This window comes from Rhinolophus hipposideros, assembly GCF_964194185.1.
Source record: "Rhinolophus hipposideros genome assembly, chromosome: 19".
Classification (NCBI taxonomy): Eukaryota; Metazoa; Chordata; class Mammalia; order Chiroptera; family Rhinolophidae; genus Rhinolophus; species Rhinolophus hipposideros.
In genome coordinates, this window is record NC_138065.1 from 54320826 (window position 1) to 54343645 (window position 22820).

The following is a 22820-nucleotide window of genomic DNA, read 5'->3' on the forward strand; positions in this document are numbered from 1 at the left end:
AAGACAAAGCTAAAGGAATTCACCACCAAATCAGTATTACAAGGAATGTTAGAGAGACTTCTTGAAGATGGAAAAAAATATATATCAAAATTATTAATAATCAAATGGCAATAGCTACATATCTATGAACAATTACTTTCAATGTAAATGGATTAAATACTCTAAGCAAAAGACATAGGAGAGCTGAATGTATAAGAAAACAAGACCCTTACATATGCTGTGTATAAGAGACTCATTTCAGATTGAAAGAGACACATAGACTGAAAGTAGAGGGATGGAAAAAGATACCTCATGAAAATAGAATCAAACAAACAAAAAATCTGGCGTAGCAATACTTCTACCAGACAAAATAGACTGAAACAAAGGCTGTAACAGGAGACAAAGGACCCAGTAGTCCCACTTCTGGGTATTTATCTGAAGAAACCCAAATACTACTTCAAGGGGTCGTACGTTCCCTGCAGCACAGTTTACAATGGCCGAGGTGTGCAGGCAGCCTGGGTGTCCATCGCAGGAAGAATGGATAAAGAGGAGCTGGTACATATGTACAGTGGAATACTGCTCGGCCAGGGAAGGTGATGGGTTCTCGCCATCTGTGGGGATGTGATGGGCGTTGTGCTGAGTGGAGTGTGTCACACAGAGAAAGGCAGATGCCATGAGATTCCACTTGTTTGTGGAACCTAAGAACAAACAAACAAAACAGAAACAGACTCATAGACCCAGGGAACATTCTGATGGTTGCCAGACAGGAGGCGGTTTGGGGGTGAGAAAGGTGAAGGGATTAAGACATACAAACTGGTACTTACAAAATAGTCACGGGATATAAAGTAAAGCACAGGGAATATAGTCAGTGACATGGTAATAACCATGTATGGTGCCAGGTAGGTGCTAGACTAGTCAGGGGAACCACATCTTAAATTATGTGTTTCACCACTATGCTGCACACCTGAAATTAATATAAAATAATATGGAATGTCAAAAAAATATGTATGAGGACAAGTACACGACTTTTGGAGCAAGCAATGATAAAGGGAAAAATCATGTCAGCACCATATTCCAGGTCTGTGGCAGGAACAGTCAGCAGACACCATGCATGGGGGAGCCCCCAGGGGCGGGAGCAGGGAGCACTGCTTTGCCTGCGATCCCCACATCATGTCCATGGGTCGAGGGGACAGGAATGCTCCTGCGTTACAGGCCACACAGGACCCACACCCGGTGTGGCAACGAGCTGCCCTCCCATTTGCCCATGAGAGCAGGACAGAAAGCCACTACCAACACGAGCCTGCACTCAGAACAGACCCCAGTGTAAGCTCCTTCCTTCCTCGGGCATCAGGAGCTACTTCCTGTGACCTAGGCCTTGCCGTGAGTCACTGCTCGTCCTCCTGATGTCCTGGAGCCACGGCCTCGCGGGGTGTGCAGAAGCGCTGGGACGGGGGTTCCCTTCCAGGGACGTGGTCCCCAGCTCCCTCCACGTAGCGGCCACACGGCTTCGACTTCTGTATTCTTGATTCAAGAAAGGAGGGGTGAGTCCTAGGAAGGGAGGAGAGCTGGGGAGACAGCATTCTTTGCTTGATCTTCAAGCGTTTGGCTCTGGTTTCAGTGCATGGACGTCATTTCTCAGCAATGTAAACTCACTTGAAAGCCATCATTTTATTTAATTTGTGGTTTAAAGCCTTCAGTGAGACCGAGTCACCTTCTCTTCCCCCCAAGTGTGAAAAACAGGTGTGTGGGTCGGGGGGTAGGGGGGAGACAAAGCAGCAGGGACGGCTAGGATAGTCATTTGGGGACAGGGAGCAAGGAAAACTGGGTTTGTCCTCAGAGGGATACACACATGTGCCCTTAGCAGGGCGGGGACAGAAGGGAACAGGCTCCAGCAGGTGTGCAGCCGGCGATGGTGACAGCAGACGAAGACAGCGTGGCCTGTGTGGACGTGCTCAGGCAGTGCTGTCCCCTCTCCCATCACAGAGTCCACGCAGCTGCCCCCCCACCTGCAGCCCCGGCCCCAGAGGCCAGCTCAGGCCAACACTCATACTCCTCCCAGGAAAAAGCAGAAGTAGAGATTACATGACCCCACTTGAGGGTTTTTTATATAATTATGAAACATGCTAGAATCACACATAGTGGCTATTCCTCTCCTGTCCTGACTCCACAGTGGGGCAGGTGGGAGCTACAGGGTCGCTGGTTTGGGTGGCCTCTGGGGACGGCTAGATGTTGGGGCTCAGAGGTAGGCAGAGCCCCAAGAATCCCTCACATAGCACGCTTTCCTGGTGGTCTCTGTGTCTTCAGAGATCCCCCTTCACTCTTCCTTCCTCCCCACACCTGCCCGAGCCCCCATTTCCCTGCCTCTGCCCTATGCTCCCAGCCCAGATGAGGAAGCCCAGTTTGGGGGGCTGCTACCAGCCCCAGAGACATCCCCTGCAGCTCATGTACTCAGCATGCATGAACTGGAGGCTGCCTGAGTCAGGTCTGCCCGGGCAGGGGGACCCGGTCCCCACTGTGGCCTAGCTCGGAGCGGGGAAGTTGGAGGTGGTGCTGCAGGAGGGTATGAAGGGGCTGTTACCTGAAGGGGGACTGCCGTGACCACCTTTCCCTGCCACCACCTTTCCCTGCCGTCACCCTGCCAGGGGCCCTCCTCTCAGCCCCAAAGCCTTGGGAGGCAGGCCCGTCCCAGGGAGAAGCTGGTCCTCCCTTGGGCAAGTGGCAGCTTCCGAGTCCCTCACATTCCCTCTGCTCCTTGTGCCCCTACTGCTGTGATGGCTCCAGGGGCCACACAACACAACACATGAGGGTTGAACTCGCCTCAACGACAGGCTAGAGGAACAAAGACACATGGAGTCAGGCTGTGGAGAGGGGAAAGGAGCAGGGGGACGCAAGGCTGGCGACTCAGGAGCTGGCGTCCTTTTTCCTCTTCTGGAACCTCCGGAACTTGCCCTGAATAGCAAGGGCCGCCTTCTCCGTTTCCGGTGCCGTCAGATCGATGTCAATCTCCTCATCCTCCTCCGCCTTCTTGGCGCTGCCGGTTTTGCCTGCAGGTGGTTCCGAGACCTGTGAACACGTGCTCCGGACGCCCGCCCGTCTCTCCAGGCCCCAAACGCAGGGGCTGAAGTCCACTTCCTGCAGAACACTGTGAGCCCCCCAGCTTTACTAGCCCTGAGAATGCCTGCCCAGTAACTCTCCTGGAAGTCGCATCAGGGCCCCTCGGCTGAAAATTAGCTAGAGTTACTTGGGGGCTTTGCTACCATCCACCAAGCTGCCAGATGTCCTCTCACCACTTCTAGAATCTTACAGAAGTCCTAGGGCACATGCTCTCTCCCCAGCTTGCCCTCAATTTCTGATTGAGACAGTGGCTGGGATCACCGATGGGTTTCCTCCTATCGTGTGCGTGTCTCGAGCCACTCCAGAGCCAGTCTCTCAAACCCAGTGTCAGTACTGGCAGGTGTGCTTCTTAGGAAACAGTGGGAGGCAGCCCCCAGGTACAGTCTTTCTAACCCAGTGCTTCGTTTCACTCACCCACGTTCCGGCTACACCTGACTTTCAGGGCTTCCAGACTGACAGCCCTACTTGTCCTTATGTCCAGGTGTCACTCACCTGCTCTACAAACCGCCTCGCCCAAGCCGACTCACCCTTTTCCTCCGGCCCAGGTGCCTGCTTGGTCGCTGGGGATGTTTTGGTGTTAAGCTGGAAAATGAAAATCAGAACATCAGCCATTCAAGGCAGCTGAAGGTGCCATCCCCTTAGACTCACCATCATCACTTCCAAGCCCTCCTATTACCAGGTGCATGCCATAGTCGAAGCTGTGCGTCTTGAGACCAGAGGGAGGGAGAAAAGTCATCAGAATTCACCCGCCAAGTCTTTATTGGCCCTAGGGAAAGTGCTGAGGACAAAACAGACAAAAACCTTGTCCTCGTGGGTTTGCATTCTAGGGTATAGGCAAATGAACAAACAGAATGATGATCCTGTTAAATGGTACAGAGAGGCAGGGAAGGAGGAAGGCGGTGAGTGCTGGGGTCGATATGGAGACGCACAGCTCACAGAGGGGCCCGCAAAGTGTCTCTGGAAGCCGACCCCTGAGCTGAGAGCTGGCAGAGGTGCGTGTCCAGACCAGAGCTTTCAGGGCCGTCGTGGAGGAGTGAGCAGCCTGTTTGAGGACCGGCAAGATTGATGCAGCTGGCGCGGGAAGGGGAAGGGGAAGGGAAGGCCGGGGGGGCGGATCAGAGATAACTGGGGTGCACCGCGCACCTCACCTGATCTTACCAGTAGTCACAGACAGAACGCCGACTATGTGCCAGCCCCTTTTCTCTGCGCTTTACACACATCTACACACTGCATGCCCGTAACAGCCCGTGAGGCAGGTCTTGCTACTACTCTCCTGTTACAGAGAAGAAACTGAGCTCGGGAGGTGAACTCGCCTAAGGTCACACAGCTAAGAAGTAGCAAAGCCAGGATTTGAATCAAAACGACCTGACTCCAGAGTTCACACTCTTTAACATTTTGTTGTTTCTTTTTTTTTAATTTATTGGGGTGACAATTGTTAGTGAAATTACATAGATTTCAGGTGTACAATTCTGTATTACATCATCTATAAATGCCATTGTGTGTTTACCACCCAGAGTCAGTTCTCCTTCCATCACCATATATTTGATAACATTTTGCTGTTTCTTAATCTCCAGCCAAAGGCACGATCGTGTGTGCACGTGTGGTCGTGTGTGTGCATTTGTGCGTGTGTGTGTGTGTGCAAGCGTGAGTGTGCACACTCCTGAGGAGCGTGTCCAATGTGAGGCTGAGTTAACTGGACAACCTCCCCCACGCAGAGCAGCCCCAGGTTGGAAGGACAGTCCCAGGGACCTGATTTCCTTTCGCCCAGTCAGGTAGCTGGATTTCAGGACCAGTCTCTCAGCCCACAGCCCCCACCACTTTGTCCCCAGACACCCTACAGGAAGCATGGGAGCAGGGTCCTGCCCTCCGTTACGGGAAATCCCGCACGCTGTGTGAGAACTGCCTCTAGACCAGGCTGACTGACTCAGCTGCCAGCTCTGCCCATTGTCCTGACCACGTGACTCTGGCTTTCACCTGACGTTTGCTCGCTGGCCTCCTGACACCCCCCCAGGCTGAGCGCTGTGTGTGTGCGCGAGTGGGGCCACGTGCGAGCAGGGGGGGCTCTGACACAGCCACATCCCCCTTCCCAGCACATCCTGAAAACTCCAAGTACAAGTTCATCCCATTGCTTCCATTCGAATGAGCCCCTTGTGTTCCTTCAGGCTGCTATTCCAAGTTTACACTGAGCTTGGAGCTTCACTCCGTTCAGCCTGTGCCCCCACAGGGGTCCACATCTCTCAGCTCTCAACACCACCAAACACGCATTACCAAGTGGGAGGCCCACAGCTCTTGCCTCCCCAAAGCGCCCCAGTTGCTTTCCTTGCTGACCTTTCTCCCTTCCTTTCGTCCTCACCTCTGGGCCTGATGACCCCAGTGTTCCCTGCCGTCATCTCATCTCCCCTCATCTCCGGTATCAATTCCCCGCGAGTACTTTGTTTCCTCTGCACTTCACAGCTGTGTGCCTCCCTTCTCCTGGGGAGAGGCCTGCTGCCTCAGCGGTGTTTCCTTCGGGCTTTGAGACCGCAGAGAGGATGTGACACAGCAGTCCCCCTTCTCTGCCCACACCTCCTCCCAGGCACTTGTCAGCATTCAGGTGATGTCTCGTCCTTCCATCCAGCTCTAGACCCCGCTCCCCTTTGCGCTTCCAGGGCTTTTCACCATCAGCCCCTTCACTGTCTTGTAGGTAAAACCGCTCCCTCTCTTAAAACCAAACAAACAAACAAACAAATAGCCTGCTTCAATCTGAATTCCTTCTCCAACCAACATCAGAATGAGAAGAACTGGGTCTAGGGCCAAGCCTTGAGGAACCCCAATATTACAAGGTTAGGGGGATCTTTTAAACAAATCGTGCTGGAATGACTGGACAGCCATATGCAAAAACAAAAAAGCATAACAAAAATCCTCAATGCACACCTTGTACCCATACAAAAATTAACTCAAAATGGGTATAAAACCTAAAACTATAAAACTTCTACAAGAAAACTTCTACAAGAAAATATAGGGAAAATAATTCTTTGCAACCTTGGGGTAAACAAAGATTTCGGAGATACACCAAAAGCACAACCCATAAAAGAAAAAAATTTTAATTGAACTTCACTAAAATTAAGAACTGCTGTTTGAAAGATACTTCTAAGAGAATGCAGAGACAAGCTACAGACTGGAGGAAAATATTTGCAAATCACATGTCTGATAAAGGACTTGTATTCAGACTACATGAAGAACATACAAATCTCGATAATATGAATACAGTTTGTAAAAATGGGCAAGAAATGTATTTGGACACTTCACCAGAGAAGATACATGAACAGCAAATAAACACAGGCAAAGATGTATAACAGTCACTGGGGAAATTCAAGTGAAAACAAGAAGATACCATTACACACCTGTTAAAACGATTTTGTACAATGACAGCACCACACAATGGGCAAGATAGGGACTATCTGGAACTCTCGTACATCACTGGTGGAAATGCAGCATGGGATAGCTACTTAGGCAGTTCCTTCAGCATCCATTTATCATACAACCCAGCAATCCCTCTCCTCGGTATCAAGTGAAATGAATACTTACGTCTACACAAAAAGCGGTAAGTAAATGTGTATAACAGCTTTACTCAAAATCACCAGCACCTGGAAACTAGCTAACTGCCCGTCAGCTGAGGATGAACAAACTGGGGACTCCACGGGACGGAATACCAACCAGCGATTCAAAGGAATGAACTGCTGACGTGACACTGTGGATGAAGCGCAAATGCATTCGACCAATGAGACAAGCCAGACCCCAAGGTCACACGTACATTGTAAAACTCCAGTTACACGACAGTTCTGGGAAAGGCCAAACTCTCGGGACAGCAGACAGAGCAGTGGCTGCTAAGGGCTGAGTCATGGCAGGAGTGACTACAAAGGGAATTTAGGGACGACGGCACCGCTCTGTATGTTGATTGCATAGATACATGTTACCTGAACGTATATAGTTGTCAAAATTCGTAGAACGATACACTGATAAGGGTACATTTTACTGCATGTAAATTGTAGCTGAATTTCCTAAATGGGGAAGAAGGGTTAGGGAGGGGTCAACAAGCCGGCAAAGACTGAGAAGGAGCAATTAGAAAGATGACTGGGGTGGGGGTGGGGGCCAGGCCTCTTGTATATCTCTCTCCTTCTCATAGCTAGACTTCCAGAACTCTCCATCTCCATTTCCTACCTCCCACACCCTCTCCAACGCACGTCACCCTAGCTTGTACTCCTCTGCGACTCCCGTTCTTCTTTAGGTGCCCAATGCTCTCAAAGGTGCTAGATCAAATACAAAGGTTAGCTGCACCTTGCTTGACCCCCTGAAGCATTCACCTCTCAGGCATTTCACCTTTCCGTGGCTCCTGGGACAGCATGGTTTTCCTGGGTTTCCACCGATCTTTCTGGACACATCTGCCCAACCTTTAGTATGGGAGTCTCTTAAGGCTTAGGGTGGGGCTCTCCTGTGTTCTCCGTTCCTCGACCATCTTACCTGTCCCTACGACTCCAGTTATCATCTCTCCCAGCGCCGACCAATAGGACAGAGGTGGGCCAATTATAGCCACAGCCAGGTCTGGTCTGCAGCCTGTTTTTGTAGGTTTGGCTGGAACACAGCCATGCCCCCTACCATTATCTGGGGCCACTTCCGCAGGACAGCAGCGGTGTCGTAGCTGCAACAGACACGTGGCCCACAAAGCCCAAGTCACTCACCATGTGGCCCCTTACACACAGCTCGGCAGACCCTGTGGCAGAGCTCTCTGCAGTGAAACAAGTGTCCTATCCCATGCCGTCCTATATGCGTCCACGAAGCACGTGTGGTATCGACTACTTTGAAATGTGGCCGGCGCGACCGAGGAAGAAAGCCTACACTTGTACTGAATTTTAGTTAATAGGCTGCTCCTTAGTCAGGAAGGCCAAGAGCTGCCCGTGGCAGGTGGGCACCGCACTGGGCATCACAGCCCGCCGAGGGCTCAGCAGGCGGTGTCCACGCCAGAGGCCTCCTCTGAGCTCAGTCTTCATTCACGTGCACGATGTGCAGGAACCTCAGGCCCCGTGGGCGTCAGTGCCACCTGCCCGACCTGGCCCTCTGACAGTGTGCTTCCTCGTCCAGGTGTGCGGGCCAGGAACCTAGAAATCGCCCTCCACACGTTTCCTTGCTTCCCACTGCATGTCCAGGTCAGTACGAGGCCTGTTCACTTTATGTCCCCAGTACCCCGTAGTCCGTCCCCTCACGGCTGCCACCTGACAGCTGTGTGTACAGAGACCGCCACAAGAGCCCACATGGGCACCAAGGCTCTGAGGAGGAGCCTCCCAAATTCCTACTACGGTCTGGGCCACCTCTGATCACTCCGTGACCTCATGTCAGGAATATGCCACGTCCCTTCCCACTCGCGGACCTCAGCTCGTGGTTCTCGTATCCCGGCTCCCCTTTTATCTAGTGAATCACCCTTCACCCTTCAGAGCTGTCCTAGAGGAAGCGCTCCTTAGCTCCCCAGACTAGACTAGGGCCCCCATTACCAGTCACAGCACCCAGGCTTCTCCCTACACCACTAAAAAATAATTTGGGGATTAGCTACTGAATGTCTGTGTCCTCCGTTTGCACGTGGGTTCCCGTGAGGGGGGGTGGTGTCTGTCTCACCACTACTGTAGCCCCAGGGTCTAGCACTTTCCTCTGCACACGACAGACACTCAGCACCTGTTGAATGAATGACAGCACTCCTGCTGCGCTCTATTCACCACCTCAGCTAGGTTTCTGAAACCAGCGTGAGGGGCGCGCCTGGCCTGCGAGGCCAGTTCAGAGGCCGTGAGAAGGTGCCAGGAGCCAGCTTAGCGCTTTTCCTCACTTCAGCATATGGGCCTGGAAACGAGCAGAGGGGGAAGGGGGAGGCCTACCCAAGAGTGTTAGTCCCGGTTACCTGTGGCACAGCCATCGTGTATCTGTCCTACCACGCACCCCCACCCACCAGGTTCCCTCGTTCCCATTATCTGTGTCGCATTAACTGCAACCTCTATACTGCACATAGTAGGTACTCAATAGATATTTGTTTACATGAATTAAAATTTTCTCAAGCCTGAAATTGCTGGGAGAAGCAACATGGTGAATGGTCTTGTAACTTGACCTGTTCTGCTATTCAACCTGAGGCGCAGTCCTTCAAAATAATAACTACGTTATTACATGCAGGTATTTCATATATATTTTCTCTAGTTCTTTTCCCCCGTCAAGCAGATGTTGTGTGTCTTCTGCAGATGGGAGGCCCGAGCACAGCAAGGCTGTGGTTTCCCCAATGTCACACACCAGGAGTGGTGGCGCCAGTCGAAGAGTCCAGGCTCATGCCGGAGGCACCCACGTCTGTCTGACTCCCCCTGGGGTCCAACAGCTGGACATGCTCGTGTCACTAAGTGGGAGTGTGCGTGGGACGGCTCTAAGGACCCTTGGCACGGGAGTCTCAGGACTGGTCTCTTTTTACTCTAAACCACCCCAGAAATCACAATGTCCCTGTATTCCCAACGTCTAGCCCTCCGAAAATGCTGGCAGTGGCTCTCCACCTCTGGTAAGGGCAGAGTGGTTTGCATGGATGGAGATGGTACTCTATAAGCCAGTGCCTGGCCTGCAGCTCTGGGGCCCCGGCAGCTCTGCCAGGTCAGGGGCACAGGAGGGCCCCTCCAGCACAACCTCTGTAAATGCTCACGTTTCCTTTCAAAGAAGCTGAGGCATTGTTTTGAGGTGTGGACCGCAGGGAGCTGAGACTAGTGCTCAGGAGCAAAGAAGCTTGCGTCCTTGGTCGGGCTTTGTCTCACCCAGCCGAGCACGTGGGCTGCGGCCGGCTCGGAAGGACACTGTTTTGGCAAAGCACCTAAGAACAGGCCAAGCGGGAGCACCTTAGACGTCGCTGCCCGCGGCCACTACTGGGAGTTGGTGCCCAGTAACTCCGGGCCCCACTTCCCTGCCCCCTTTTCTAGCTGTGATTCTTCCTTTCTTTGTCTCTTCCATCCGTAATGATGTTGCCACAGCAACCATTGTCACCAGAAGGGGCAAGACAGTGTCACCCCCTCTGCTCCAAGCAGGAAGTCAGAACTAACCTTGGGAAGGGTCAACTACCAAGATTTCCCCATCCTCAGCCTTTAAAGAGGGCTCACGGATTATCAGCAACCACAGGGCTGAAGGAGCCGTCACACCCGCCGGCATGCGCCCTGTGCGTGGGCTGTGCTCCGCCTGGATGCTGCGGGGTGAAAACTCATCACGCACATCCTAGCCATTCTGCTCACCGGGCACTCAGGTCCTGTCCCACAGACCAGGGCAGGGAAACCAAAAACCGGCCTGAATCCTAAAAATCCTAAATGTGAGCGCCAAAGACCTCTTTCTTGCCTTTGTCTTGACATAAATCCTAGGCTTTGTAAGCTCCCTGTTTGCTTCCGAGGCGCAAAAAGTGAGGGAGACAGGAGTTATTGCATGTGCTTCCAAGTGGAGACAGAGGCTTCAGCCCCCAGGGGCGCCTCTCTCCCTGCTGACACACTCTCCCTCAATGGCAAGTGAAGGTCACTGCCAGAGGGCCACAGAGAAGCCTTGGGCATCTCCCACAGCCCCTGAGAGACCCCAGACCGCTGTTTTGGGAGCCGGGTTGGAACCGTTTCAATTCTTTCAGTGCAGCAACCGGCTGCAGTGTTCAAACAGCTTTAGAAAGACTTGTTCAAGGTCACCCTCAAGATACTAACAGAAATAGAACTAGGAATCCTTACTCCAGGTTCCGCATACACACGTCCCCCCCTAATACATGGAGTATAACCCGAATGCCTTATACCCACATGAAAAGGGGAGCATGTGTCCCCACCCGGGTCTGTCCCTCTCCCTGCAGCCCGCTGCACCCCTTTTCCTGAACAGCCGCACCCCCACTGGACTCAGAGGCAGAGTTCCTTGCCCCCCACCCCTGCTCATGAGTCAAGGCCCCAGCGGGCTCCCCAGCATGGGCTTCGCAGTGCAATGAGCAGTGCTTTGTGGTGCTCTGCGTACAGCTTGCAGCTGTCTTCACCCCATACTGGGCTGGGGGAGCTGACAAAGCATCTTTTATTACTATAATCTTCAATGTGCATCCCACCCATGGCGTTAATGTCCCAAAAATAAATGCATTAATACCCCCTGCAGCCTACACAGCAAACACTCAGCCGCAGGGCATTGTGTGGGAGGGAGGCAGCGCCAGGACCACAGAACGCGGCCCCTCTTTCCCGCGTGGGGGCTGGGAAACCTCCGTGGGCGTGCCTGGGAGTCAGCCTGGGGGCAGGCAGCAACCCGCGGGGTGGAGGTGGGGGCACGCGACTGTTCACCGGCACCTGCAGGGATGCAGAGCTCTTGGAAAGAGGGGTTGGAGACCTCAGCTGACCTGGCTCACTCTGGCAGGTAAAACAATTCTGGGGCAAGTCGAGCCATTTCGAGCCGCGGGATCTGGCGGATGGATTTAGAAAATCATGCACGTGGGATTCCGGGATCCCAGGGGACTGTCGCGCTCACTTTGCCCGCCGACTTCATTCGTCTTTTCCTCCTGCCTACATTTCTCCGCCCAGAGCCTGTGTACTCTCCTTGGAAGTCAAGTGGCTAAAGGGAGGACTCAGCGCCCGCTGCCCGTCTGCTCCTAGGGAGACCGCCTCCGGTAGACACCTGCCTTCTGCACTGCGCCTTCCAAGTCAAACGCTGTTGGTCCGAGAGAGCTCTCATTTCTTTGCTTCCTCTGGTCTCGGATGCTCTGCAGTTGTGCGAATCGGTGATGGGCACTAAGATCCCGTGGAGAGGGGTCCCCCAGGCTCCCGCTTCCCTCGCGCCCACTCACTGGCCTACCCCACCCTGGCAGGCACCACGTGACCCTGTACAAAAGGGTAGCCTGGCCCGCCTGGAGTTCTGCCAAAATGCACCCGGTTGATAAATATCATCCCAAGTCGGTCGCTCTTCTCTCTCTGTCCACTGGTGCAGCATTTATTAAATCGCACTGCTCAGATTGCCTATGGAAACTACTTGTAATATATTCCTTAGAAGTCACATGTTAATTCAGTCATTTGGTATTCACTAGGGGACATGTGGGAGTCATCTTACGGAAAGGTCTTCTGGGACAAGAAGTCCGCAGTCTGTGCCCTCGTCCTGGTTCTAGGACTGTGGAGACTCAGCTAAGGTTTGGGCCTCAGTTTCCCCACACGTAAAGTGGGAAGATTGCTCCAGATGACTATGGGCTCCTCAGCAACTTAGAAATTATATCACTAAAATATTTTCATATATTATTTGAGATTTTCTTGGTGAACGATACCTGTGTTTGTATCTTGAAGAATGTACACCAACTTAAGTTGGTTTGTTTTTTTTCAAAATAGAATTTTGAAAGACAATGTGGAACTATAGATAAATAGAAAGAAAACAGGGGGAGGCATTCATAGAATCACTACATGGAAAAGACGGTTACTGACCTGATCCTTCTTCCTTCCCTCCCTCTGAAGCCCTGTCGACTCACTTTCATCAGTTAACACCCTCCACAGACAGACACCAACGAAGCATCAGATTTGTGTTGTGGATTCCAGACATGTTATGTATGGCCGCCTTCCCCTAGAAATACTCCACACTCTTAAGAGGTGACCGATCACAGCTGTGGCTCAGGAAAACAGTTGTCCCTATTCCCGGGTCACAGGATGACGAAATCATCCACTTGTACCAGCCAGACGCTCCTGCTCAGGCAGCTAAGCCAACAACCTGGGTGGCTGCCTAAGAAACAGAAGAGCAAGTTCTAGAACCAAGTTCTAGCTTCCTTACTTCAGAAGACAGATATTTCCAGAGGTGGAAGGCATTCCAGTACCCAGTAGCTAGTCCTTTGATTTTATATATAATCGTGACTGTAACCATAATAATAACGAAATACCAATGAGAATGAGAAACCTGGATTTCCTCCAAATCCCTACCTGGCTGGCTCACAGAAGACATAACACAAACTTCCATCATGGGGAAGCCTGAAGCCAGAAAGATAAGCACAGGAAAGAGAAATTGCCCCCAGAAGTGTGATACCCCGTTCCTCTGACCCAGGAGGACAGAAGCAGAGTAACAAAGGAGGGGTACCACTTCTAAGCTCTCCCCCAGTGACAAGTCTATTGACCTGTCCCTTGCTCCAGCCCCTGCAGCCAAAACACAGCACAGTCACTGTGAGGACAGTGACCACTTGTCCGTCACCCCCATTTCAACAGGGTGACCGCTGGGTCAGTGGATCCCTCCAGCGGGGCTCCTCCCAGCTGAGACAGCGTTAAGCTACATCCACAGCAAGAGGTTACAGGCAACGGCTCTCAGCAACTGACTGCACCTTCCAGGCTTTGGGAAGCCAGAGGGAGTCCCTCAGCCGGAGGCCGGCCTGCGACCCACAGCCATGGAGTCCTGCTGCAGCCGTGAGTGCAGACAGCTGGAGCCCTGCAGCTCGTCCTCCACACGCACACACAGGGCATGGCCCGCTGCAGTGCCCAGGGGCAGCACGGCCACCGAGGCCCAGTGGAGTCCAAACCCTCCCCAGCAGCCCCACCAGAATCCCTGCACTTTCAGTGGTTCTGGGTCTGGAGTCCTCTCCAGCTTCTGTTCTGTTGAAATGGGAATCTTTAAAGAGATACCAAGCCCTCTCATTTCATGCATTTTCTCTGGAGTAAGGAAATAAGCAAGTGAGGATGTGAGGCATATAGAAGACTCTGGGTGCACAGGGCTTTCCTGGGCCAGGCTCTTCAACCTGGAAGAGGAGACCCCTGGGGCTGGGCTGAGACACCTGACGCAGCCTAAAGTCTCCCTGGAGCTCCAGAGCTCTGGGCAACACTTCCGCTTTTCATCACACTTTCACAAGAGGAAGAAAACAGGCTGGCTCCTGGCCTCTAGGGAAGCAGAGACCCTTTGGGGATCTGGTGCAGAGACAGCTGGTCTCTGTGTTCACCCAGGTGGCTGCTTCTGGATTTTACAAATACGCATCCCTGAAGCCAGGCTCAGCTGCGATTAGGAGGCGGCTTTGGAGGTAATTGCTGTTTGGAATGAGTTCCTCTGACCACCTGAGGCTGGGCAGCCCCGCACACACTGACAGCAAGTCTCCATTCCCCGTCCCACTCCCACCGTTCTCCCAAGTTCAGCTGCTAAGTCAAGACTTGACTCTCCCATGAAACAGCAGATTGTTTTCCTTGCCACTGAACAGCTTTGTCACTCCACCAAATAGCACCCTAAATGTCAGCCCCTGTAGTGTGTCCTACAGGGAGGCCGCGCACCTCCCCCCAAAAAGCTCAGACTAACCACACATCTTCACGTTGGCATAGCCTTCAGATGACAAACTCCCAGGGGATGGCTTGAATTGCAACTTTCAGATTTAGAAACACAAGTTGGGGCATTGAACTCTAGACCTCAGTGAAAAGAGGGCAAAGAAAAACTCTCTTCTCATATTAGGTCTGAAAGAAGCAAGAGGAAAAAAAAGTGAACTATTTTTTTTTGTTTTCTTTTTGAAAGGCTGCCATGGTCACGGTCACAACTAGCTCAGGGACTAGAAACCACTTTGCCATCTGCAGCCTCCAGACTCGCTGAATTTTCCAGGATACGCCCGGTGGACATGGCAACCAGGACAATATGGCAATCGGCACGAATTGGCTCTTCGGTGGACAACTTTTGGTGGGAGCCAGCAGAGCTCTGACGAAAGATGACGATCTAAACAGACCCAGGATCCAGGGCCCTACGGCTTCACCGAGCTGCTTGCTACCCTTGAGAATTTCTGTGACACTGAAAAAGAAACGGAGATAAGGACGGCCAACAGAGATGGAGTGCCTGCCCTGTGCCAGCTACTGTTCTAAGTACCTTCATATATGATCTCATTTAATCATTAGAACACCAGTGATCCTCATTTTACAGATAAAAAGCTGAAGCACAGAAAGGTCTTCGAGCTCACATAAGACCAGGCAGCTGGTAAGTGTATGGGTTCGGAGCTGGCATCTGGCAAACAGCTGAGCAGTCAGACTCCACACGGGACCCTAGGTACTAGGAAAGGGGTCGCAGAGAGCGAGCTTGTGAGGCTACCGCCCGGACTGCGTTCAGCGGGAAGGAAGATCCCGGTTCCTGAATATGAGCCGGTGCTACAAACACGGTCGGACAAGGCCCGGGTCCCTCCCAGTTCCGCTGTGACCCCCTCCCATGAGCGGCGTCCTATGGAAGCAGGACACCCCAGTCAGTGGACTGGGCCCGGCTGCGACGGACACCACGGAGCCGGGCAAAGGCCGAGGAGGTAAGCAGCACTGAGGAGGGAGGTCCACTCTCCAAGGGGACATGTCCCCAGGCGCCGGCCCTGCCAGACGGGGCCCCAGAAGCGGCCGTTCGCGGACTGCAGGGTGGAGGGGAGGACGCCCCGCAGGGGCAGGGGCTGCAGTCCTCGTAGGGTGCGGGCGCAAGAGCATCAGCCGGGGCCAGACGGGCCGGAGTCGGGGCGTGCAGGGCGCAGCGCCCCAGGAGGCGACTCAGCACCTGGGACCGGCCCCCCCAAAGCACCATCCGCAGCGGGGACGTGAGCCTCCCTCTCCCCGTCGCTTCCCGGAGACTCCGGACTGCACGGCCCCTCGCCCTCTGCCCCCCGGGACCGGAGCCGCCCCCTCGCCCCCCGGGACCGGAGCCGCACCCTCGCCCTCTGCCCCCCCCCCCGGGACCGGAGCCGCCCCCTCGCCCTCTGCCCCCCCCCCCCGGGACCGGAGCCGCACCCTCGCCCTCTGCCCCCCCCCCCCGGGACCGGAGCCGCCCCCTCGCCCCCCGGGACCGGAGCCGCCCCCTCGCCCCCCGGGACCGGAGCTGCCCCCTCGCCCTCTGCCCCCCCCCCGGGACCGGAGCCGCCCCCTCGCCCCCCGGGACCGGAGCCGCACCCTCGCCCCCCGGGACCGGAGCCGCACCCCTGGCCCCCCGGGACCGGAGCCGCCCCCTCGCCCTCTGCCCCCCCCCCCGGGACCGGAGCTGCCCCCTCGCCCTCTGCCCCCCCCCCCGGGACCGGAGCCGCCCCCTCGCCCTCTGCCCCCCGGGACCGGAGCCGCACCCTCGCCCCCCGGGACCCGAGCGGTGGGGCCCGGCGGCGCCGCTCACCTCGCTCATCGCGGCGGCGGGACGGAGCGGGCAAGTGCGGGAGGTGGGGCCCTGGGGGCTGCGCGGCGACCGCGGCGACGGGCCGGGCTCTGTGGCGGCGCCGCCTGACCGGGCGAGGGAGGCAGTGCCGGGAGCCGCTGCTCCGAGCCGGCCCCGGCCCTCGGCGCTCGCTCACCGCCCGGCGTCCGCTCCGCGGGGCCGTCAGAGCCCGTCCAGTCACCGCTCCGCGCGCCCCTCCGGCCCCGCTCTTTATAGTCAGCTCGGGCCCCGCTGCCAGCCCCACCAATAGGAGCGCCTCTTGCCGCCGAGTGACAGTCCCTCGCATCCAATGGAGGCAGGCTCAGAGGCCTGCTGCATTTCCAACTAGGGTAAGACAGTCAGAGCGCGGGAAGGAGGGGCGACTGTCGGGGGCTGAGAGCAGGGAACCCGAAGTAGGGGGGCAACGGAGGGGGAGGACGGCGACGGGAGGGAGGAGCGAGAGAGTCCGAGAAAGCAAAGAAAGAAGAGCTGGAAGGAAACCAAGAGGGTACATGGGATGCAGGAAACAATGAATGAAAGGGGTAAGGCCAAGAAATACTGGAGATTAAGATTTAGTGATAGGATGGCAGTCTGCAGAGAAGGGCGCAAGGGAGGAAGGGAAGGAGAGGCAGACAGACAGACAGAGACAGACAAGTGGACAGTATTCTGCGGCAAAGAACAGGAAAATTGTGAAGTACCTGATTTTGAAGATCATAAATCTTAGGAGTTGAAAGGCATTTAGGATTTACCAATCCTAACTCTCACATAATGAAAACAAACAAACAGAAAACACCCTGCCCAACAAGATAACGATCCCCTAGCGTCCATCTAAACAGTTGTGAGCTCCTCCCCCCAGCTTCTTTGTTCCATTTCAATCTGACCGGGTGCCTCCAGTGTGCCAGGCCTGGTGTTGAAGCTATAAAAAAAGGAGACACACTTACGAACTTGCACGTATTGTTGCCATTAAAATGGATTTCAACATGCAAGTTCTAGTTCCCAGTCTAGCTGGTTTCTTCCTGCAATTCAGGTAGCAACCCACTGGTGCTTGTTTGAACACCAAAACCAGCCATGTGGAGTCTGCCCAGGTGTAGGGACCAGATGTGAAAGATAAGGCCCACCCACTATCCAGTCTATACAGATTATTTTTAATAAGATGGAACTTCACTAAATACTGTGTTGTATAAGTTTTAAGGAAAAGAAAATAAAAACAGGTGCAGGTTTAACCAATAACTACAAACTAAACTGTTAACAATGATAATTATGGTAAGATTGCAAGAAGAGCAGCAAAAACCTCAAGCAACTTGAAAAAAACCTTGATAATAAAGCATCCTAAAGTTCTGAGGGAAGACAAATATGGTTAGAGCAAGATGAAAAGAAATAGAACATCTAGGTAAATGTCACGAACGTTCTACCACTTCAGCTGTGATTCCTGTTTATCTAAATGTCTAGCTTTCCTTTCTATTTTAAGGAAATCCTTTCCATTCTCTTGCCCTGACTTCCAACATTGTAAAACCTCTTAGCCTACTTACAGCTTCAGTCAGCCAAAGCCAAACACATTCAGTTTAGCTGTTATGCCCTTTTGATACTTTCTTGTATGGCCTGTAATAGCTTGAGTCCTTAATGGCTGAACTTCTCTCAGCAGCCACTCATTTCTTCTCAGCAACAGATTCAGGTTAAGACCTCAAATACCCTTTCTCTAGCTACACCCTCTCTGTTTGTATGTTTTCTCTGCCAGGTCAGAAACAGAGAAGATGGGGAAAACACCAGTCTTTTCTCCCTCTGACTCTTACTTTCCAATGGGAATGTGGTTGCCTAAGTTACTAAGTGTCAAGGTAGCTCCTGCTCTCTCAGCAGCCTCCTTCTCTGGCTCCCCCGCCCTCCACCTTTGTCATGATGAGCTAATTAGCACTGAATATGCTGTCTTTAGTGAAACGACCTCTCCAAAGTTCTTTAACAGCTCTGCAAACATTGTGAATGGAATTCAAGATCCTAGATTAGAGGTCAGCAAGCTTTTTCTGTAAGAGCCAGAGAGAAAGTATTTTCGGCTTTGGGGGCCTTATGCTCTCTGTTGAAACTCCACGTCTCCCATTATAATTGGAAAGCAGTCCTGGACAATATGTAAACAGATAGTGCTAATAAAACTATTTGTGGACATGAAAGTGTGAATTTTGTATAATTTTCACGTCCTATGAAATATTCTTTGTCTTCTTTCAAAATTTTAATTTAGAAAACACTATTAGCTCAGGGGTTGCACAAAACAGGAAGCAGGCCAGATTTGGCCAACAGGCCATAAACTGCCAACCCCTGCCATAGATGATTAAATGGCCAAGTACACTACAACAGTAAAGTGTATAGTAATAGATAGTAATAGGTCAAAGAAGGACCAAAAGAGTCAAAAGCTTCCTGGGGGAAAGAGGATTTGGGTAGGATGTGGAAGGGAAGAAGGAGGAAAGGCTGGGGTCTATCTGGCCTCTGGGTGATAAAAGAACAATGATGAAAGAAGACAGGTTTATGAAGGGGGGGTTGCAAATGTCTATGGGCCTTGGTCATCAGAATAAGGAATTTAAACGTGACCCCCTTACGAATTGCATGTTTAGATTATTCTTGCGGGGGAAACACAGGACTGATTTGACAAGATAAAGAGTCAGGGCAGGGAGAACAGCTTGGGGATACGGCAGTTGTACAAAGTACAAGAGTCTGGGTGTGTAGTGACAGTGACAGAAGAAAAGGGACAACATCAAGACACATAAGGTATAAAGAACCACTAAGACTTGGTGACTAACAAGATTTAGGAGAACTCAAAGTGACTCTTGGAATTCAGGACCGGAAATTGGGAAAGTTCTTCAATTGTTTGTTGGCTATTAAGCACATATCATGGCCCATGGACCTATGCTGGGTTTGGGGGAAGAAGGCCCACATGACATAGAGCTGACAGTCCAGTAGGGGAGAGATGGTCATATGGACACAAAAGGGCAATATGGTTATAGGTGCTGTGATAAGTCCAGGCAAGTACATTGGGCACCCAGAGAAAGTTTGAGAAGGAGATTTAACCTGAACAGGCATCAGAAGAAGCTGCTAAGAATAGAAGAGCCCATAGAACAGGGGGCGCCGATTCACCTGCTGGATTGGGGATAACTGAGGTCGGGAATATAAGGTATGCTGTCAGCTGCGGTGTCAAAACATGAGCTATTTTTGTATTTTACCAGAGCCTTGTGAACAGATGAACTATTAGAGAGGAACACAGATAACGAAAGGCAGGGAGGTTAAAATTGAGCCTTAGAGAAAAGTCCATCGTTTTTCCTAACACATAGGGAAAAAGCAGAGTCTAATAAAAGAGAAAGGAAAAAGAGTGGTTAGAAACAGAGGTGGAGAACCAGGAATGCATAACGTCACAGAGGCCAGTGAAAAAGAGTCTCAAAGAAGACGATTTTGTTGCCAGGCAGGCAAAAGCAGCAGGAAGGAGGACTGGGAGAAACACAGAGGAAACGCACAGAATGTAACGGGCCACAGGAGAGTACCGGTGAACAGAGACACCAAAGAATAAACCAGATTACACGGTGCAAAGGAAAAGGGGTAGCCTAGCCCTTCAGAGTAGTGTCTGTGCCAGAACCTGGGGGGCCATCCAGGAGAGAGCAGGCCCAGACTGGAAATTTGGCTCAGGGGACACCTGAGTGAGTTCGGCTGCATGTCAAATGCAAACATGGCAGGTAGCAACGGTTCAGAAAGGAGTCAGGAATCAGACTAGAAGACTAATGAGTGATCAGAGTCAGGACAGCAAAGGATAATCAGCTAGGAAAGACAGCCGCCAAAGGGGCACAGGGATGGGTCCAGGTGACAGCACGGAACCTACGTGGCTGGAAAAGGCCTGACACAAAGCAGATATGTTAAACATTTGAGGAATGAGTGAAAGCGTTCACAAATAATAACATGATGCCACATGGGAAAAGCATGCGTTTGGGATCAGACCTTCATTCATGTCCTAGCCCATTTATTCACTCCACAATCATTTATTACATATGCCTGCAGTATACGAGACCCTAAGGATCCAAAACAAAGGCAGCACTTGACTTTGACAATTCAGTTGATTGACAAAGGCAGAAAGAAAGACAAGTTCTCAGCGCCAGGTGGGCGCTGAGGTCCAGCTCTGGCTCCCAGGCCCCCAGCGGGGAACCCTCTGTGCTCAGGCCTGAAGGTCCCAGAGGAGCAGGAGGCTGGGGGAGGGGATGTGTGCTGCTTCCAAGCAGACAGGATGCCAAGGGCAGATTTTTCAAGGTGAGCCCAGGCGTCCAGGAAACCCTAAATGCTGAGCATGACTAGAGCCAAAGTGTCATGTGCTAGGTGTGGGGCGGGAGTGGGGCTGCCACGTGCGAGACCAGAGTGATAAACCGGGGCCAGATCACAAAGCACTTTGTGTGACTTGCCAAAGAGATTGGCTTTTATCCTGAAGGTGATGGGAAGCAAACGAAGAATTTCAAGCAGGGAAGAGACATGATTACATTTGCATTTTAGAAATAGCAGCAGCAGGGAGGGTGGCTTGGAGGTGAGGGGCTGCTTGCTGCAGTTGTCAGCGGGAAACGATGAGGGCCTGGGCTCCACTAAGAGGTGGTGGGCACACACAGGTCAAGAGGCAGGAGTGACAGGGCATGACATCCAATCCCTTGCAGGGGATGAGGGAAAGAAAGGAGGACCTGCCCACATCTCTGCCTCAACACTGGCTCTCTAGACATTTCCCCTCCCAATCCCAGCAGGAGGGGCCTGTTTGTGGCTCTACCACATCTGCTTTTCTGTACCTGGCTTCTTGAACTTCTCAGATTGCACACTCTGCCTCAGCTGCCTTGGATTTTTCCCTTGCTAGCTTCTCATTATTCTTTAAAAATCAACTCACTTGTCACCTCTCCAGGAAGCTTTTTCTGCCTCCCCCTCAACACCCCTTCACCAGAGCAGGGCTCGGTGGCTGTGTTCTGTAGTTCCAGAATGCTCTGTGCACCCTCCGTGGTGTGACTACTTTAGATCCACTTAAAAGTCTGTCTCCCCCACCAGCACGTTTAATCCCCATGAGGACAGCAGAGCATCTTATTCACCTTTTCGTCCCTAGTGTCTCACACATAGCAGGTTCTCAGCCAATATCTGTTGATTGAATGAGTATGAATTCCAGCAAGCAAAGACACCAGCAGATGTACACACGCAAACATGCTTACCTTCTCCCGGGGCAGATCAAAGCACCTGTGCTCTCTGGAATTCATCTTATTTCAAAACGCACTATGTTATGCATAGTTGGAAGCTGTACCGCTTGACAGGAAGGGTTCCCAGCTCATTCTGGGGATGCAAACAAGGCTCTTTTTAATTCAGGCTCTTCTCTGTCTCTCTCGGTGTGTTTTTATGTCTCTAGCCTGTACTTGGGTTTCTAACCTGCCTGTACAACATTAATTATAATTTAACTCGTAACTGGAGAAGCAGAAAACATGACAGCAAAAAAGGAAAACTGTTTATTTCTAGTGGCAGAAGACTGGGTAAGTGCAGAAGCAGCAACCACCCGGGGGTAGCTGCAGTAACAAGGACGTTTCACACTGGAAGACAGACCTGGACGTTATTCCAGTATGTGTGGAATCAGACTTGGATCCCACATACCCACAGATTGCCCGTCCCCAAAACATCCAAACAGCTTTTGAAGTTATTAGCTCTGTTCCTAGATGGGATAGTGTACACCCACCCACCCACCCACCCACCCACACACACACACACAAGTATATATATACTTTTCACACTGGCCAAAGTGCCTTCAGTGTCAACACAACACTGACAACACCAGGGAAGGCTCCTCCGACTCTCAGCTTATTCATTAGACAGGACCGGGGACATAATTAGCGGGGCCCAACAAAAAATGAAAATGCAGAGCTCCTTCTTCCAAAATCACTAAGAATTTCAAGAGACCAATATCAGCGCATTAAACCAAGCCTGAGACCCGTCAGCACAGGGCCTCGTGTGACTGCACAGGTCACAATGCAGCCCGCCTGCCACAAGAGTCCCCAAATCAATCCCAAGTACCTCTGACGCATTAGAGGTCACTCCCATTCTCAGCCCTCCCCAGTTAGGAAGTGGAACCTCTTCTAGCTCTTTGCATGGGCCCTTAACTAGACCCCAGTCTCTGAGCTTTTGTTTGGGAGACTTGTGTGGCTTTACACATGTTCTGTTACTATTGACATTCTGCATGTGAAAAAGCGTGTTCTGTCTCCCCCTCTCTTTCCAGCTCGTCCAGGACCCACACAGAGGGGACTGCCAATCTAGGCCGGAGCTCGGCAGTAGGGAAAATCGCCATGGGTCTAATTGGCAGCAGGTCCTAATAAGTCATGAGTTCCCACCCATCAGGATCCCTCCCCATATGCCGTCAACCAGCACCATGGGCATGATGGGAAAACCTGCCAGCCAGGCCTTTGCCCTGGGTCCAGAGTCTATGCCCTACCTAGGCAGACTCTGAGGACTGGAGGCCACACACACTGTTCTACGTTGTCCAGGTACCAAGGGCCAGAATCCCTAACCCCAGACATGGGCAGCTCCTGAGGCCAATGGGGAAAGAGGGGCACATTGGGAGTTTGGGGACAGGACTCCCACAC

The 22820-nt window shown here is 52.4% G+C and overlaps 1 protein-coding gene across 5 annotated transcripts; it reads right to left on the reverse strand.

The window, feature by feature from the left end:
- Nucleotides 1-1628: 1628 nt before the first annotated feature.
- PCP4L1 (Purkinje cell protein 4 like 1) lies at nt 1629-16435 on the reverse strand. Of its 5 annotated transcripts, none has more exons than XM_081025901.1 (4): nt 16192-16421; nt 3770-3859; nt 3621-3675; nt 1629-3023 (listed from the first exon to the last, which is right to left on the reverse strand). In XM_081025901.1, exons 2-4 carry the CDS (start codon nt 3827-3829, stop codon nt 2881-2883), a joined length of 258 nt encoding a protein of 85 aa, XP_080882027.1. In that variant the 5' UTR covers nt 3830-3859; nt 16192-16421; the 3' UTR covers nt 1629-2880. The 5 variants fall into 5 exon arrangements, with proteins under 5 accessions (XP_080882027.1, XP_080882026.1, XP_080882029.1 ...); XM_081025900.1 differs by lacking the exon at nt 16192-16421 and adding an exon at nt 4242-7748; XM_081025903.1 differs by lacking the exon at nt 16192-16421 and adding an exon at nt 4242-6614 and having other exon boundaries at nt 3770-3871.
- Between the last annotated feature and the right edge of the window lie 6385 nt (nt 16436-22820).

Excerpts from the sequence above, each read along its gene's own strand:
- PCP4L1 (XM_081025901.1), bottom strand. The coding sequence starts at position 3,829 with ATGACTTTTCTCCCTCCCTCTGGTCTCAAGACGCACAGCTTCGACTAT. Across the intron at positions 3,676-3,769 it reads TCGACTATGGCATGCACCTG|CTTAACACCAAAACATCCCC; the intron begins GTAATAGGAGGG and ends TTCATTTTCCAG. Across the intron at positions 3,024-3,620 it reads ACCTGGGCCGGAGGAAAAGG|GCAAAACCGGCAGCGCCAAG; the intron begins GTGAGTCGGCTT and ends AACCACCTGCAG.